Source organism: Balaenoptera acutorostrata, chromosome X, assembly GCF_949987535.1.
Source record: "Balaenoptera acutorostrata chromosome X, mBalAcu1.1, whole genome shotgun sequence".
Taxonomy (NCBI): domain Eukaryota; kingdom Metazoa; phylum Chordata; class Mammalia; order Artiodactyla; family Balaenopteridae; genus Balaenoptera; species Balaenoptera acutorostrata.
The window spans coordinates 113,856,739-113,874,174 of record NC_080085.1 but is presented as its reverse complement, the minus strand read 5'-3'; the positions used below and the strand labels follow the sequence as shown (position 1 = coordinate 113,874,174).

General features: G+C 48.2%; 1 protein-coding gene across 8 annotated transcripts in view; it reads right to left on the bottom strand.

Annotated features, from left to right (window-relative positions):
* The window catches only part of ARHGAP36 (Rho GTPase activating protein 36), a 172,255-nt gene that overhangs the window by 4,087 nt on the left and 150,732 nt on the right, over nucleotides 1–17,436 (bottom strand). For 7 of the 8 annotated variants that reach the window (XM_007182415.3, XM_057538172.1, XM_057538173.1 and 4 more), the window contains 7 exons: nucleotides 3,857–4,015; nucleotides 2,580–2,651; nucleotides 1,822–2,057; nucleotides 1,390–1,582; nucleotides 1,114–1,169; nucleotides 718–868; nucleotides 136–284 (listed from right to left, as the gene is read on the bottom strand). In XM_007182415.3, coding sequence (XP_007182477.1) covers nucleotides 136–284; nucleotides 718–868; nucleotides 1,114–1,169; nucleotides 1,390–1,582; nucleotides 1,822–2,057; nucleotides 2,580–2,651; nucleotides 3,857–3,965 — 966 coding nt within the window. In that variant the 5' untranslated portion in view covers nucleotides 3,966–4,015. Of the gene's footprint in view, nucleotides 1–135; nucleotides 285–717; nucleotides 869–1,113; nucleotides 1,170–1,389; nucleotides 1,583–1,821; nucleotides 2,058–2,579; nucleotides 2,652–3,856; nucleotides 4,110–17,436 lie in introns of those variants that run through there. The other variant, XM_007182411.1, reaches the window with a different exon arrangement.

The window sequence follows — 17,436 nt, the reverse complement described above, 5'->3', positions numbered from 1 at the left end:
AGCTACCCAAATAGAAATGTCTCTTTTTGTTCTTGTTTCCCTCTCCCTCTGTCTCTCTGTCTCTGTCTCTTTCTCATATACTCCCACACATCTCCCCTTCTATAAGTCTCACTACCCTTTCCCTGAGCTTTTTACCAACTGTCCATCAATGCCAATGGAGTCCTCGCAGTTCTCAGTGATCTTATGCAGGACCTTCAGGAGACGCTCCAGGGTGTCACTGTGGCAAGGTGGCATCAGGTAAACCAGCAACTGCAAGGCAGAAAGCTGATCCTGTGGCTTCAGAGCTAGAGGAAGGAAAACAGGGACTGGCTTAGGGGGCTAGCCTTGGCAGCAGCCTGATACAAAGAAAGGTGTGATTCTGGCTGAAAAATGCCAAAGGCTATGGATAAAGTACTCAAGCATCTTTTCTTTGCTCATTCTCATGGCATTTGAGCTCAGGATTCCTAAAAGCAAGAAGTGCTCCCATCAAAATCAGACCCCCCTCCCTACAGAACCTAGGTTCTTCTTTGCCCTGAGAGGGTGCACACAGCTTCAAGAAGCTCTAGAGAGATTTCCAAACAACAGACTTATAGCGGAATCTGGAGAGGTGTTTTCATCTTCTGGTGTTCATTTTGCCTTAGTTCCTTGGGGTCTTGCAGCCTGAGCGCTGTCCCCAGAACCCCACATCCCCTGTACTATTTCCTTTCCTTGTCCAACAAGGGAGAGCAGAAGACTCACTTGCTGTCAGGAGGAAGGACATGTACAGATCATCTGGCAGCAGAGAGTCCTTCATGTCACGGAAAAACTCCTTGAGGAGTGCGGCCACATCGTGCACATTCTGAGAGTCGTCCAGCACTACATCCAGACCTTGATCAAATTCTTCACGGAGCTAGAAAAAGAGAGAGAATACATTCGGTGGCTGCTCTGCCCATCACAGGCTCCCTACTGGCCAGTCCTTCAGCAAGTCTCAGGCTTCAGTGGAGGTAGTTGGCTATACGGTGTGCCTAGGGGGCTAAAAAGAAGACTGTGCTCCCTTCACGAGGCATGACATTCTCTTCAGGTCTATGGGGGAGCCCCCACCCCCACCAGTTTTTTCTCACTGAAGGAACAAAAGCATAAACATAGCTGATTTACCTTACGCACTCTCTGCTCAGAATATTCCAGGGTGAAAATCCCGACTGTGCTTAAGCCTGAAAGAAAAGACCAGGGGATGCTAAGTATCTGTGCTCACCGCCCCCACCCCCAGCATTTCCCTTTTCCTCCCCCATTGTATCCCAACCCCAACTGGTGGCAGGGGAATGTTTCAAGCCCTTCATCCCTTGACCTCTTTCCTCTCCCCATCTCTAGAACACCGTTCTTTCTCTTGAATTGCCTCCTACCTTGATTTAACCATCATTCTTGGCCCCTTACCATGCTTCTCAATGAAGCTGCAGCAAGCCTCAACAACCTGGGGGATTTGCTTAGCAATCGGATTGAGGCTCATTTTCCTTTTGGATCCCAGAAGTCGCTGGCCAATTGGAAAGGAAGTCCTGGAAAGTTGCAGGGTCTGCAGCAGCAGGGCCCCGTCCTCCAGTTCAGCCAGGCTATCCACAGAGACTGCACCCTGTGGAGAAACCCAGACTATGTTAAAATGGGGGAGCAGGAGGGCCACTCTGGACCTTCCTGAAGATTGCATCACATTCACAACAGGAGACATTCTCTCTGTGGCAAGCCAATTACACCCCTCCAACACGTTCTGTTCAGCTCCCCTTCTCTCTGAGGACACAGGCCTTGACCTTCCCGCCCCACATCCCTGGACACTTCAAGAAGGTCCCTGCCTGAAAACTGGAGGGTTTAACTCACTCGACGCCCACGGCGAGTAAACTCCCGGGGCAAGGAGGGCTCATCCCGCCTGCGACTGAAAAAGCGCCTGATGCGGCCAAACATCCTTTGCACCACATTTCCTCGACGACGGCCCGCAACCTGACCGGTGGCTTCTTCAATCTGCATCGCGCCTCTCAGTTCAAGTTGCTTGCGGCGGGTAAGCTCGTTCACCAGCACCTCTTCCAGTCGAATGCCAAACGTCTTGAGTGATACCGCTGGGGAGCCAAGGAGAGAAAGAATGAGAAACGTCTACGCTCCGCAGCGCTTAAATCAGGAGGAACTGCAGGGGCTGTAGCACTCCTCTAAGCAGCCGCCCCCAGCCAACCCCACCCCACCAGACCCGCAGCGCCCCTCCCTGGGGAGGGAGCCAAAGGGACCCTGCGATGGTCTGGCTGAACGACTCAGCTCCACTCAACTACCCCGACGGGGTCTCTGCCTTAAGTCCTGCCAGGGGGTGACCACCTTGAAGCAATGAGGGCAATTTCTTCTGGGCAAACTGTCTGGGGTAGATTCACCCGGAAGGCTTAGGCATATCTGATGGGACTGCCCAGCACTCCTGTAGCTAGTGCACCATTTCCCGAAATCATCCCCTGCGGGGTTTCTGGAAGCTGGGTCGGGGGGGGGGGAGAGTGAGTTCCCCCCAGGGGCAGTGGGCACCGCCCAGTCTCCAGTAGCCAGGGACGCAGTACAGGAGGGGTGCAGCATTCTATTTCTTTACTAAGGGCAGTATGAGAGACCTTCACCCCTCTCTTGTCCTCTCAGAATCAGAAACCACTTCTCCAAGGTGCTTGGACGGTCAATAGGTAGAGCTATGGGAAGAGAAAAAGAAAACACACGCATTCTCATACAAGTAGGATTTGATAAGTGACTAAAAGCATCGCAATGCATTGATCCACAGGGATTGGGGAGAGGGGCAAACAGCTCTGACCAGCCCCCCAAAAGTGTTTTGCTTTCACTCAGCCTCAGTTTCCCCATTTGAAAACGGGACCAATCCTAACTACCACATATGAGACTCCAAGAATTTAACCAAACCAGATAATCCAAGGCGCCGCGTGCGCAGCGCGCATCTTGTTACGCACCAGCAGTAGCTCAACACAACGCTTAAAACGTAAATTCCGGGGCTCCGAGGCCGCGGGACAGCGCAACAGGCGAGGGGAGGGGCTCTGCCTGCGGCGCCTCGGCTAGCAAGGGTCGCTAAGTTACTGCTGGCGCGCTTGCTTCCGGGATGCCGTCGGCTCCCAGCGCTGCGGCCGCGGGAGAAGCGGTGACACCCGCGATCTCCGCACTCCGACCCCCGCAGTGGCGGCTGCCCGCGGGGTCTCCTCGCCCTTTGCTGCGCTCCTTTTAGGCTGCGCCGGGCGAACCTGCGGCCCCCTGCACTTTTCATCACTGCGGCGGCACCCCTCGGCTCGCGTGACCCCCTGCCACCTCCCCTCAGTCGCAGAATCTGCACCTGCACCGCGGAGACCACTGGCGCGCTCGACCCCCGTCCTGCGCTGGGTCCCGCTCGCTCCCAGCGCACCTCTCGCCTCCGCTCCCCGCACCCGCACCCGCCCTCCCGCTACTCGCCCGGATTGGCCCGTGTCTCTCTCTCACTGTCTCGCTATCTCCCTCTAACTCTTCGTCTCTCAACCGCGCTGTCTCTGTCTGTCCCAGTCTTCTCTGAGTGTCCCTCTGCGTCTCCATCTCATTCCGACTTGTTCTGGCACCTCACCTGGTGCGTCTGTCTTTTCACCTGTCCTCTGTCCACCTGTCTGTCCCTGGTATCTGCCTGTCTCACTGCCCCTCAAGCCCCCAGGCTTCAACCCAACTCAACTAATCTTCACCTCTTCCCAATTCACCAAACACCCTTCAACTCCCGCTCCCTCAGTTCTCCAGGATCCAGGAGAACCGGCCAGGTCCAAGACCAGAGGAGAGTCCCTCCCACCCTCCTGGACCCCCAATTCGTCCCGTTCCGCCCAGGGGGTCCACTCGGCCCGAAGGCGAGGATGCCACATCCCGGGGTACTGCTCACCTCTTTCAGGTTTGAATTCAGAGAGGAAATGCCTGGCCACGAGTTCGTGGTAAGCAGTCTCTTGCAGCTTCAGACGCTCCAGCTCGGAGAGGCTGTGTATTGAGATCATCTTGGTCCTGCGGTCCGGGTTGTGTCCTGGGGCTCCTCCCAGGACGTTCACTAAAAAAATGAAGGCGAACAACAACAGCAGAGGGGGCATGATTCTGGGGCACAGTGTCCTTGCTGCCTTCAGAGAAGGAATGCAGCCTCCCATTCTGGAATCGGATGATTACCAGGACTGCATCATCCAATTGTCACTGGACCTGGTAGAGGGAACTATGGGGGGGGGGAGGGTGGTAAAGGGGGAGGGAAAACTGGGAAGTGGCTTCACCCTCAAGCAGAGCTGCCTCTGGCTGCTTATTTTAAAAAAAAAAAAATCCAACTTAAAAAAAGCCAGCCCTGAACCGACAGTCCAGAAAAGAGAAAACCTAATTAGGCAAAAAGGAAAAAAAAAAAAAAAGAAGAAGAAGAAGAAAAAAATATTAAAAAAAAAAACCTTACAATTTTAAAATGCACATTAAGATAAGAATAAGGTAATATTTTTCCATTAATTATTAGGAACATTGATGGAGTTTATTTTTATTTTTTAATAACAATGCTTGATGCTGTCCAGTTTGGGTGAAATGGGCACATTCATCTAGGTTAGGAGCTCTGTAAATTTTGTACAACTCTTCCAGAAAGCAAACTGGACACGTGAGTCTGAAGCCAAAAATCATCCCCAGGCCCTTTGACCCAGTAATTCCCCTTCTAGGAATCTATCCTAATGAAATCTTCCTACAGACAGGAAAAACCATATGTACATGAACCATAACAGTAAAAAATTAAGGGAAAAAAGCTAGCCCAGCAACAAGACTAGTTATATAAATTATGGAATAGCCACAGTATGGAAAATTATGCAATCATTAAAGTGATGTTTACAAGGAGCTTTTAAACAACAAATATAAAATACAGAATTGTATTAATTATGATTACAACTATGTGAAGAAAAACATGCAAAAAAATAAAAGACTGAGAGAAATGCGCCCAATTACTGATGGTGTCTGTATCAAATAGTGGGATTTGGTTTGCCTTTTGCCTTTTATCTATTTACCCAAAATTGTGCAACTTGATTATGTTATTTTTTCCTGAAAAAATAAAACAACATCAGTTTGTACCGAAACAAACATCATTTCCAGGCTATTTCTAATGAGACTCTCTATACAGGATTGGTATAGTGAAGTTTCTTGGTGTATTGGCAAACCTGTTTTACATATCCCTTCTGCATGGTGCCCACTATCTCAAACTGCTCCCAGGTTGCACAGGATCCCCCAGTGGGGATCTCCCTGCACCCCACACAGCATCCTATCTTGCACATCCTCACCTCTATTATTAATTTGTTCTTTCACGTATGCATTTTTAAAAAAAGAAAAGAAAAGAAACCTGCATTAATTGTCTACTTTGTGCCAGGCACTAAAGATTCAAATATGAGCAAAGTAATAATACTCTTTTCATAAAGAATTTAACGGTGCAGTGAAGGAGATACACAGGTTAGCAACAACTTACAAAACCTTGTGATAAGTCAATCGCCCAAGATATAAACAAACTACTGTGAAAGCAGAAAGGAGGAAACATCTAAGTCTGCCTGGAGACAGGGAGGGGGGAGTGTCCAGAAAGAGAGAACAGCTTGTGCAAAGGCAAAGAGATGGGAGAGAGTTTGTTATATTCTTAAAGCTGTATAAAGGGGATGGAAGGAGATAAATCTGGATAGGCAGGAATGAGATCATGAATGGCCCTATAAGCCATGTTAAGGAGCTGGACTTTCTCCTGAAGGCAATAGGGAACTACTGCAGGGTTTTAAGTGGGAAGTGACAGAGTCAGAGCTGCAGCTTGGAAAAATCGCAGAGCAGTGAAAAACCTGGTTTGGGTAGAAAGCCTGAAGTAGGTAGATCAGCCAAGAGGCAAGAGATGCTGACACAAGTCAGTATCAATGGGGCTGGAGCAGGAGATGGATGTTATGGGTATAACTGACAGGACTTAGAGAAAATTTTTTATTGTAATGGAAAGGATAGCTCCGAAGTTTATGGTTTGGGTGAGTGTGTGGATGCTTGTTCCTAAGAGAAGATAATTCGGGACGTGGGGAACTAAACCTTTTGGCAAGAAGGGAAGTGGTCACATGCTACTTTTCTGAGCTCCCCTTGCCCATGGAGTTTTATGATAATATTCTATATATTATGGGGGAGGGGGTGCTTAAACTCCAAAGATCAGGTAATGTGGCTTTGACAGAGAAAAGGGAGGTAGAAGTTTATCATCCAATAACCTATATAAATGAGCTCTGTCAAAAAAAAATCCCTCACTTCTTTTGTTTCCAAAATCCTCTTTTGCCCACTTTCCTTAATGGCCAAGTCACACATGTCAGAAATAAATATTTGCCGGATAACTGAAGTTCAGTATGAGATAGGACGAGGAAGGAGTATTTCTATACCTTTTGAACTGAGCTAAGAGGAAAATTCTTAGCATACATATTTTTAAAAGAAGTCCCTTCAACTGAAAATCAATATCCCCTGGACCCAGAGTAAACACCTAAGCCCAACCACCAAACTGCATCCACAAAATGACCATCTTAACCAAAGGCACATGCAGAGAACCTAACCACAGTCCCAAACTAAGCAGCCAGTAATCCCCCATTCACAATGGCAGGTCCAAAATCTATTAGCCAAGGGTCTCATTCTGATACACACAGTCTAGCTCTGGATTGATTTTTTTTTACATGGCTCCCTCTTTCCCTTTACCCCAATTTAGACATTTTTGTACCTGTTTTGGAGTTGCAGCTATTTCTTCTTGCCAAGGGTTACAATCTGGTCATCCAAAGAGTATAGCTGGTTCGTTCACCCAAAAATCAAGATGAAAATCAATCCCTCTTCTCCCCCCAAAATAAGGTGAGAACAAATAAGAGAACCTCAAAACAACGTCAGCCAAAAGAGAGAGAGAGAGAGAGAGAGAGAGAGAGAGAAGCCTTTGAGAGATGAGTCAGCCTAGATGCTTACAATTCCAAAGGAAATCAAAGGCCTTAGAATAAACTGTTTGTCATTGCCTCCTGCTCAAAGATACAGGGCTAAACTTAAGAGCAATCATATGCCACAATTCTGCCAGCAAAATTGACACTGTCTTGCTTGCCTTCAATACTCTCAAGGCACCAGTAGAATACCAGACAGAAGCAGAATTAGGACGTCCAGTGTGCGTAGATAAGAAGCAGATGAGCAGGTTGGGGAGGGGGGACCAATAACTAGGCTTCAACACTATGAGCTGATCACAAAAGGAGGCTCCTCACAGAGAACAAGGTGCTAAGAGACCTCTCTTGCTCCGAAGTGTCTTCCCCTTCCCCTTCAGCATGCCCTGGCATTGGCCTGAAGTGACCATGACATCAAAAAGGAAGAAGGAAGACGAAAGTAAGCCCTCTCAATTTCAGCATAGAATTCAACACATTTGCAAAAACAATATCCTTAGACAAATATCTGTAATGGTCCCTGGAGTCAGAGCTAAATAGAACTGAGTTCAAGGCCAAGCTTTGTGATTTCTTAGCTGTGTGAGCTTAGGACAGTTTGTTGAATTCTGAGCCTCAGTGGCTTCCTCTATAAAATGGGGAAATGATCCAGTATCCATTTCACCAACTGTGTAAGAATTAAATGAATAATGTACATGTGATATTTAGCACTGGTTTTTAATAAACACATTGATAGTGAAGGTTCTTTGCAGAGGGCCTGACTTTACCAGAAAATATCAGGTTTCAAAAGTAATTACATAAAATTAGAATTTGTATCAATGCATCTGACTTAGTTCACTCTCTACTAAGTTTGAATTAAATGAAAACGGGTAAAAAGATCTTGGGAGATTGTTGTGAATAGATCTTTCTTCTTCAATCTCCAATGACATCAGGGTCAAGTATAAAAAATTATCTTATAAAATTTAGAAAAACTAACTGCATAGATCCATTTTGTAAATGCTATTATTCAGATTAGTAAAATGCTTGTAAGTCTCAAAAATTTATCTGTCTTTTAAACCATCCAATTTCACATCGTCACTAGCAAAAGAACATATAATTTCATTTGAATCAGTAAAGGGGCTAGGATATTAGCAGCTACCAAGAGAGAGAATTTGAACAAAGAGTAGAGGCACAACCAGATCAACTCTCCAGCAATACGAAGAGGGAAAACACACATGAGTGGCATCAAGCTTGTTCCTCACGTCCTCCTGAAACGCATGGCACAGATGGAGAAACAAATTAACATCAGAAAGGTCACCCTCTTCGACATTGTGAGGACAGAAATGTTTCAGCGAGGCATAAATCCACAGCCTTCACAATTTGGAGGACTAATTTACTCCATTGCCCCCATTAAATAGTTAGGGGTGGTGCAGTGCTCACTAGTAAACACCTCTGAGAGAAAAGCAGGACTGCACTGATGCCATCGATAGGCACCATCAGAATTTTGCTTCTAGCCGTTGAGAGAATTTGGACTTTGAGAAATTGATAGTGTGCAGGGCTGAGTGCCCAGAAGGTATTGCATCTACGGTATTCAAATGTCTACAGGCAGTGACAATGGATAAAGACATCCCCATTAATATATCACAACATGGGAAAGAGATACAGGTCTCTACATGAAAACATTCAGGCTCCAATTTGGTCTGCTGGCACATTACCTCATTCGTCCCTGAGCATTAATGAGTTAGCCTTTAAGTTGTTATCCCATAACCTCCATTTCAGCAAAGGCTGCAGTCGTGATGAACAAAATGGCTCATTTTACCCTACGTGGTGTAATGCCCCCAAATAATTAAATTTGGGGGCAGCGTTCTTCAATACGTGAGTCAGTCCATCAAACCATAACAGAAGCTCATAAACCAAAGGTAGTACTGTTAAAATACATTCAGAAAAGCCCTGGTATCAAAAAATGTTTCCAGAACTTCTTAGATTAGAATGGATCAGAGATAGAAGGGACCTTAGCCATCATCTAGCCCAAAGCTTCCATTCTAGAGTCCAAAATCTGGGGCTCAAAGAGAGACAGGAGATTGCCCAAGGCCACACAGCAATTTGACACAGAATCTAGACAAGAACCCAGTTCTCAGGCCTAGGGCTCTTTCCACTGCCTCATCCACCCTTGCTCTTAATAGCTACAAAATAATGCATAGCTAAATAATGAAATCAAAAGCATGGACACACAATCAAAGCCTGATTTGATAAACCAAGGGAGGTCATATCCGAAGGTACAACAAGATATAGATATTCTCAGTATCATCTGCAGTATGTGTCAGAGTGCATAATAGTGCTGGCATCACAAGCTGTGTCACCCTTTATCTCTTTTTTCCCTCTCGGTTGCTGTTTCTATTATGTTGTGGCAGAAAAAGTAAAAAAAGTAAGATGTTCCATCAATAGAAGGTAATTTTTTAATGTCTAATTTTTCTTGTGCTTTTCATGTTCCCAAAAGCTTTCCACATGTCCATTATTTCCAGACCCTAGCACACAATAGGTGTTCAATGTGTTTGTTGGGTAATCATAGGATTATAAACTCTTGACAGTTTTGAGAGAACATAAAGGTCTTGTAATTAAAACAGCTATTTGTGATTCATGGATAAATGAATCATGCCACTTTATTCTCACAACAACCCCTGGGAAGGAGGTAGGTTTGGTGTTATGTTCCCATTTTACGGATAACAACAAACTAGGACTCCAGAGAGGTTGTAACTTAACTGAAGTTGCACTAACATGCCATGGAGGAATACAATCTGGGAACTAGACTATCCCCAGGCCTGGTCTTGCCCTTCCCACCAAACCACAGTATTTCTTGGTATACATCACCAACATCTGCTGCCTGGAACTGGGATGGCCTGAGTCAAGATTATTTTCTTTCCTAAGGAGATGGCTAGATTTTGAGGTCTTTCTTTATGCACACTATTCTTGGGACATGGGAATGAAGGTAGATGATTGATAGGATAGATAGAAGAAGAAGAAGAAGAAGAAGAAGAAGAAGAAGAAGAAGAAGAAAGATATGATAGGTAAATAAGATAGGTAGATAATAATAGATAGAAAGATACAGATATATATGGTTTTGAAAAACACTATTATGAAAGGTAGAGAAGAGGAGTGAATAGAAGAGAAAAGCACCAAAAGCCCTATGTATTCCTCCCATCACGTCTCTTGCCTCAGCCCACTCCCCAAGCTGACAGCATGGCATCCTGAAAAGGTCCTGAGATATGGACTAGAACTTGGGTTCAAATCCCAGCCTTACCACCTGTAAGTTCACACACTCACCAACCAAGTCACTTAGAGCTAATTATCTCACTTTTGTGAGCCTCAGTTCCATCACCTTACAAAGTAAAAACCATGATATCTATCACGTGTGGCTATGGTAAAGATTAAATAAAAGACAGGGTGACATGAAAGAGTCCTCCAAAGGGTACAGTGCTGTACCAAGGTGAGGAATTGTCCCCCCCCCGCCAAATACCTGAGAGTCATATTTGAAAGGAAGACTGAGCAGAAGTGCTGCTATCTGGAATGAAGCAGACAGTGCCCCCATTGAAGAATGTCCTTGTACCATCCATAGAAGGTAAAAGTGGGTACCACATCCTGTCAGCAGGTAGCTCACTTTCAGAGGGGATGAGTTGAACTGTTTCTTCACTGGGTCTTTCATGATCAGGAATGCAAGGCAACTAACTGTGGGGGTTGGGGGGGGATCAGCCTAGGCTCTGAAATGTAGAAAAAAGTTAATTGGCCCACAAAAGGGATTTAGTCCCTACCTTTGGTTTCCTCAGCACAGTGTGCAAGCCATCCATTTTAGGGATGGTGGAGGAAAGGGGGGGGGCCATCTGGAGTGGAAAGTCCCAGTTCCTGTCCTTGGGGTCTTACAGCCTAGTTGAAGGTCACATAAATGTCAAGAGTCTGACATGGGTCTAACATCATCTTTCCCTGCCCTCATTTAAATACATTTCCTCTCCTTTGTTCCTTTAAGGAATGTTAAGAATTGACTATTTCTTCAGGTCCACCAGCGCTACTCAGACCCTTATTCAACTGTAGGTTTATAGTATGCATTCGGTAAACTCTGATTCATTTTTCCCATCTTCTCAACTCCCCTGGTTCCAAGCCCCCTTCTTTAAGACATATTCTCTTTCAGACACACACATTTCCTCTCACAAACATACACACACACACACACACACATCCTCATGCATTCTCACATATGCATTTACACACACATACACACACACACACAGAGAATAGACTTACCCAACGTATTTGCTACAACAGAGGGAAGGAGGAGGCTCTCAATTAAAGAAAGAACCATCAAACATTTGCCCCTCTAGACCACAGCTGGGGTTTCTACAGAGTGGGCACGAGAGAGGAAAGACCAGTAGGGACACTTCCCCAAACCATCTGGACAGAGATCTGTCAAGGAAACCTTCAGAATAAAGTTGTTCTCCAAATCTGTGCTGAGAGCTACCTCTCTTTCACCTTTGTTCCCCCACTCCCACCTGCTTCCCTTCTCCTTTGATTGTATCTCCCCCAAGAAGCATTCAATTTTCTGCAGTTTTCTTTTTCAAAATCCTGTCTGAATGGCTGTCATAGGGAATTGGGGCTGTGGGAGATGTTTTCCTGATAGGAATGGTATTTTTAAACTACATTTAAATAAACGTATTTTTTTTTAAAAAATCAATGTCTACCTACCTGTATCTATCCTCCTTCAAAATTACACCACTGTCTTGGCTATGACGCAGTGCAAAAAAGAAAAAACAAACAAACAAACAAACAAAAACCCTAGACCAGGAGTCAGGAGGTCTGCCTAGTTACTAAGCAGCTGAGTGGCCTTGGGCAAGTCTGTGAGCATCTCCAACCCCCAAAACACAACCAGTGTCATTTATTATTATCCGGTTTATCTAAGAACACTGTGGAGACACAGTCCTCACTTCTGCCTAGTCCTTGATTCTTCTACAGGACGTAGCCACCTCCAGGACACAGGGCCACGCTACCGCTGCCCACAGCTGGAAAGAGAGAGCATCGCTGCCCCTCTGCAGGCTTCTGTGCGCCAGAGTGGAGAGTGGGTCTAAGCGGGTCTCCCTCTCCCTCCCTAATGGCGCCCTAGCCCGGTAGTCTGCCCTCTACCCAGAGCTAGGTGAAGGTGAAGGGAGGGGGAGCAGGGTGAGGGGGAAAGGGGCAGGAACCGGCCAGCCAAGACTTTGCGCCCTCCTCTCGAAGGGTTGTCCAGGGCCACAGGTTGCCGCTGCGAGCGTGGTCAGGCGGGGTTGCGCCCCTTGCGTCTCGCCCCTACGTGGCTCAAGAGCGCGCAGAACCTGCAAAGTTAAGCAAAGCCCCGCCGCGCGCAGAAACCACTCTTGCTGCTTGCCGCTGCCGAGAATTTGAAAAAGGCAATCTTTCTTGCGTGCTCCACGCTTGAGCCATTGAACGCGAAAAGCTGGGCACCTAGTTCAGGACCCGCAGGCTTCCTCTCCCTCCCGCACGTCGGGCGCTCCGCTTGGAGGGCACTCACCTCCCACTCAGCCCCTCGAGGGGCTGCACTCAGGCCCCTGGAGCCCTGCCCCTGCACTACCTCTTGGCGACTCTCCTGGTCCGGCCAGGGAATAAATGGCTGCGTGAGCCGCTGGTCAGTCCTGCGGCGCGACTACGACCCGTCCTGGGACGAGCTGCAGGCGCTTCGAGCGCTTCGCTCTGCCGCTCAGATTCCCCCACTCTCTCTCTGAAGCTCCCGCGGTGGGGCAGGAGCTGATTCATAGCAATTGTCTACGCAGCAGCCAACTCAGTGCCTTACGCATACCTGTTTGCTAAATTCCCGGGGCTACTCCCACTGTTTCTCATCATACCTCACAATCATCTCTCCCTTTATTCAAAGCTGATTTCTCTTTCAAGATTCAGCCCAAGGGTCCCTTCCTTTGAGGGCTCCCTTTCTCTTCCGTTGGCCATGCCACACAATCTCACATTACAGGCGAAGGAAAGGCAGAGGTGGAGGTTCAGATGGATAAGAAACTTACCAAAGGGCATTGAGCTAATTAGTGGCAGAACCAAAAGGCAGGCCCCAAACTCCTGGAACCCCGCTCAGCACACTTTTTTTTTTACCCCTCATCACTTCCCTTCTGCCCTGACTAGTATGGCATTGAAGGGCAGGTGGCAGCCCTTTGCGCACAAGGACTGCACAAGGAGCGACTCCCGGCCCTTCCTTGCCTCACTCTTCCTGATCTTTGTTCGCCATCTTGTCCAGGGCCTCTGATCTTCCAAACTCAGAGACAAGAAAGATCATTTTGTTCAGAGTTCAATGAACAACGAAGCAAACAGAATTCCTCTACCCATCTGGATGAGAATGGTCTCAGTAACCCACCCCCAACACACACACACACACACACACACACACACACACACACACACACACACACTACTACAGTCTTCATCTTTCTTTTTCTATCTTCTTGGCACCTGGAGAAGTCAGAAGGCCATTCACACCTGCCCAAACCATCTTACCTTCTAATACTACTTCCAAAAATGTCTTCTTCTAATCTGCAACCCAACAATCATATATTCAAATCACTATTCAGCCAAGCAAAAATGTATTATTCACAAGCACAAAATATTCTCATCTGACGCAACAAGGGCAATACGGGGTTATAAGCACGAGATCTCAAGTGGGGAGAATTTCAAATACACAATTACACTCCCTCCCAGTTGAATTTTCTCCTCTCCTGGATGAAGTAAATGGATGAAGGGAGAGTGTTGTTGACTGGATGGAAAAGAAAGAGGAGAAGAGAATCAAGAAAGTCAGAGACTCTAGTTTAGCCCAGCAAGAGGGAAGGAGAAGGAGCAGAGCCTAGGCAAAGGAGAGGAGGAAGGAAGGGGAGGGGGAAGGATAGAGGGCAGTTGCTGACCCCAGGCATACATAGGTACTGAGGTAGCCAAGGAAGACATGGACTTATTCCCCAAAGGCTCAGAGATGTGGCTCATAGGGATCTGGCTTGGAAATGAGATCCAGAAGCCCAGTGGCGAGTCTCTCTTAACCCCTAGCAAAGGGAGCGAGCTTCTGGCTCTGGCAGCAGCATGGGTGGCGCTCTTTTCACTAAAAGTACCACCTCAGCACCAGCACTACCAAGAAGGCGCCCTCTTCCCCTGCTCCTCTTTCCTACCCCCACCCCTCAGTAATTAAATAAATCTTACCCACCACAGGAATGTAATTTGAATGCTCAGGGTGGTTTTCCCTTCCTTTGAAGGAGAGGATCTCTCCCTCCCCACCTGCTGAAAATGGGCTGGGTGCTGCCCCTTTATACATTCTAGAGCACCAGATCAGGAGAGGGGGAGAAAGGGAGGGAGCGGCAGTTTGAGGCTGGTCCAATTTGTCCCTGGCATTCTCTCTCTCTGTCTCTCCTCTTGGTTTTTTATGCAGCCCCTCCTTCTGGCCCTGGCAGCTCTGCTCCCCTTCCTCACTGCAACATCTTGCAGCCAGATCCCCCACCCTTGTGATAAGGGACTGATACTGGGGTGCACCTTTCTGGTGATGCTTGCTTTCCAATGTGGGATCTTATGCTGATATGCCAGGGAAAGATCTGAATTGGGGGTAGGTGGGTGTCACCGAAGATGAAAAGAGAAACCCACCCAGGTAGCCAACCGCCTTGAAAGCAACACGGGTTGGCTTTGGGGGCAGCCAGGAGACATGATTTGAACCTGAGTGCATAAGGAGCCAATTTAGGCAGAGGACTGGCAGGTTATTGGCTTCAGTTACAGTGACTGTCTTGGTAACATAAATACATAAAGACTGCATGATATATTAGAAAGTAGATGATGATTGAATATCACTCAGCCTCAGTTTTCTCAACTGCAACATAGCGGAATAAATGCTCACCACATAGCACTAAGGGGAACAGTGTGTGAAATAACACTGGTAAAATACTTAGCACAGGGCCCAGCACAGAGCCCCTTGCCCACTTCACACTTCCTTCTGGTGTTGAGAACAGGAAGGAAAAGGGCTTGCCCAAGGTTATACAGCAAGTATCCAAGTCAGGATTGGAACCCAGGTCTCCCAAAGGATGATTTCCACTCCACTTCCTCCTCTAAGAAGCTGCCTGGCTATCCTTTGGGACTTGGAGAGGTAGAAGTGTGGAGGTGGGTTAGGTGCTGACTATGTTTAAGCATATAGACATTCTACCACTTAATCCCAGCCTCAAGGGCTCAGGCTTCTGCTTTATCCCCTTCTGATCATCACTCAGGTAGTATCCCCTTGCCATCTTGGACTAATTCATTGTCACTTTAGTGCCACCTCTGCTGCCCAACTCTGAGATAGTGACTCACCCTCTAGCTGGCCAGGGCCTCTGCCCTCCAGGAAAGAGGCTCTCTTCTTAACTGACTGCAGAAGCCTCAGCCACAGTGAGACAACCCCCTTCCAGGGAAGCTTAGGGCTGGAGGGCTTTGAGGAGGAACGGAATAGCCCCCTATTCAAAAGCCACTGCCCTCCATCCCCACAATGCCTGGGGTGCTGCTATTGGAATCCTCTCTCTCGAGTCCTTATGATAACTCCTTATGTGCCCTTAAGTCTCAGTGTTTCCAAGGGATTTCACCCAGGGCATCACTTTGCCGCATGTATACAGCCAGTGCTGTATCTGGCACTGTGCTAGGCACTGGCAAAGCATAAGGTAAGAGAAGATGTCCCTGGCATCCAATGAGTGTTCATTACAACTAAAAAATAACTCAGCAACTTGGAAAGGGGGAGAAGAATTCGGGGTGGGGGTGGGAAGGGTTTAGGAAGTCCTTGTGAGAGGTGAGGTGATGGGCAGAGTGGCCTCACTGCAGCCCCAAGGACTGGGGCTGTGAACTGAAATGTCCTGTGGCTAGTGAGTGGCATCACTAAAATCACTGGTGCAGGCATTTCCCTTAAATACAGCACATCGCTTAAGAAATTGAGTGCTAATTGAACCTCTGTCCATCTTCTGGCTTAGAGGCATTACCTGGTGGTCATATCTCCGGCCTCTGATCCCCCTCTTTCCCAAACTCCCAAATCTTTATCCTTGGTGAGGGTTAGGGAGAGGGAATGGAAGGGAATGGACACCCTTTGGACTTTAACTGGAATTAGCGCTTTACATATATTTCCTCCTTTAAATTTCACACCCACCCCGCAACTTAAGACAATGACCTGCCAAGGTAGTCAGCTGCGAAGTGATAGAGCTGGGATTCGAACCTATACGGACTCCGAAGCTTGTGCACTTTGCACCGCAGGGCGCTTTACACAATGTGCCGCCTCAGGCGGAAGTCCTCTTCCTCCTCCTCTCCTTCACCCGCTGTCCATCTCTACAGAAAGGAGGCAGGCGGAGGACAGGAGCCAGATGTTCATCTGGCCGCGGAGTATTCTAGAGTGACCCCTGTAGCCCGCCACAGAGGGAGGGGACCTCAGACTGCCCCGCGGGGGCTATGCCGCCAGACGTGCAAAGCACCCTAAGCGACACTACCGCCCCCTGCCGCCGGTGGCTCCCTGGCCAAGGCGGCTGTTCTCCAGAGGGCGTGTGCGCTGGAAAAAGCTCACCGACTGCCCCAGAGCTGTCGCGGGCTGGTGCTGGGCTGCAGATAGCCCTGCCAGATTTGTTGACAAAAGCGGGAAGGAGGAGCATTTATAACGCCCTACTATGTGTCCAGCGCGGTGTCGGTGATTTCTAATAACCATTGCCTTTTACGTAAAAATTAGTTGCTTTGCAAAATAGTGAGCTCTCTATTAGGAGACGTCTTCAAACTAGATTGGAACAGGTTTCGCAAAAAGCTTTTCTGCAGATCTAAACTCCTTACTTCTTGAAACCAGTAAAGCTTTCCACCCCTAACAGTTGCTCACTCTCCCGGGTAGGAGGGGAAGAAGCCCCCACCCCTCCACCACCTCCCCCCGCGGTGGGGAGCAGAGGTCAAAGCTGCGAAGGGGTCTGAGAGGGAGGCGCTGGGGGGAGGAGCCTCCGGCAGGGTCGACCAACGCAGAATCAGGGTCCCGGCTGGAGCTCACGTGCCCTCCGCCCGCCGGCGGATTCCCCAGCCCTTCCAGTTTTCCCGGGTTCGGACTGGATCCCGTCTGGACCCAACTCACTCACTCCCTTTGCTCGGGAATGGGGAACAGGCGGGTTAATGGGAACAACACCCCAGGTCAAAGGGAAAAGAGCGTCTGTGCCCGCAGCGCCTCGCCCGCCCATCCCCCCCTCCTTGCTTCCCCCTCCTCCCATCCTCGCCCCCTTCTCTTCCGCCCTGAGGGAAGGAGGGGGCGGGCTGTATGTGTATGTATGTATGCATGTACGCGTGTGTGCGCGCGCGCAAGTGCGGTTCGCCTGTGAGTTCCGTGTGTGGCTGGGTGTGGGGGGTGTGTGCGTGTTGCATGTTTTAGTCCGAGTGCTGGGTGTGAAGTGTATTTGGTTTGCGCTCGGACATGGAGCGTGTGTTTGTGCGATGTTTGTGTGTGCACGTTTGTAGGTTGTATGTTTCTGCCCGATGACAGTGTGACTATGTGGGTGCGGTCTGGATACGGGTGTGTTCGATGTATGTTTCTGCCGGGGTTTGT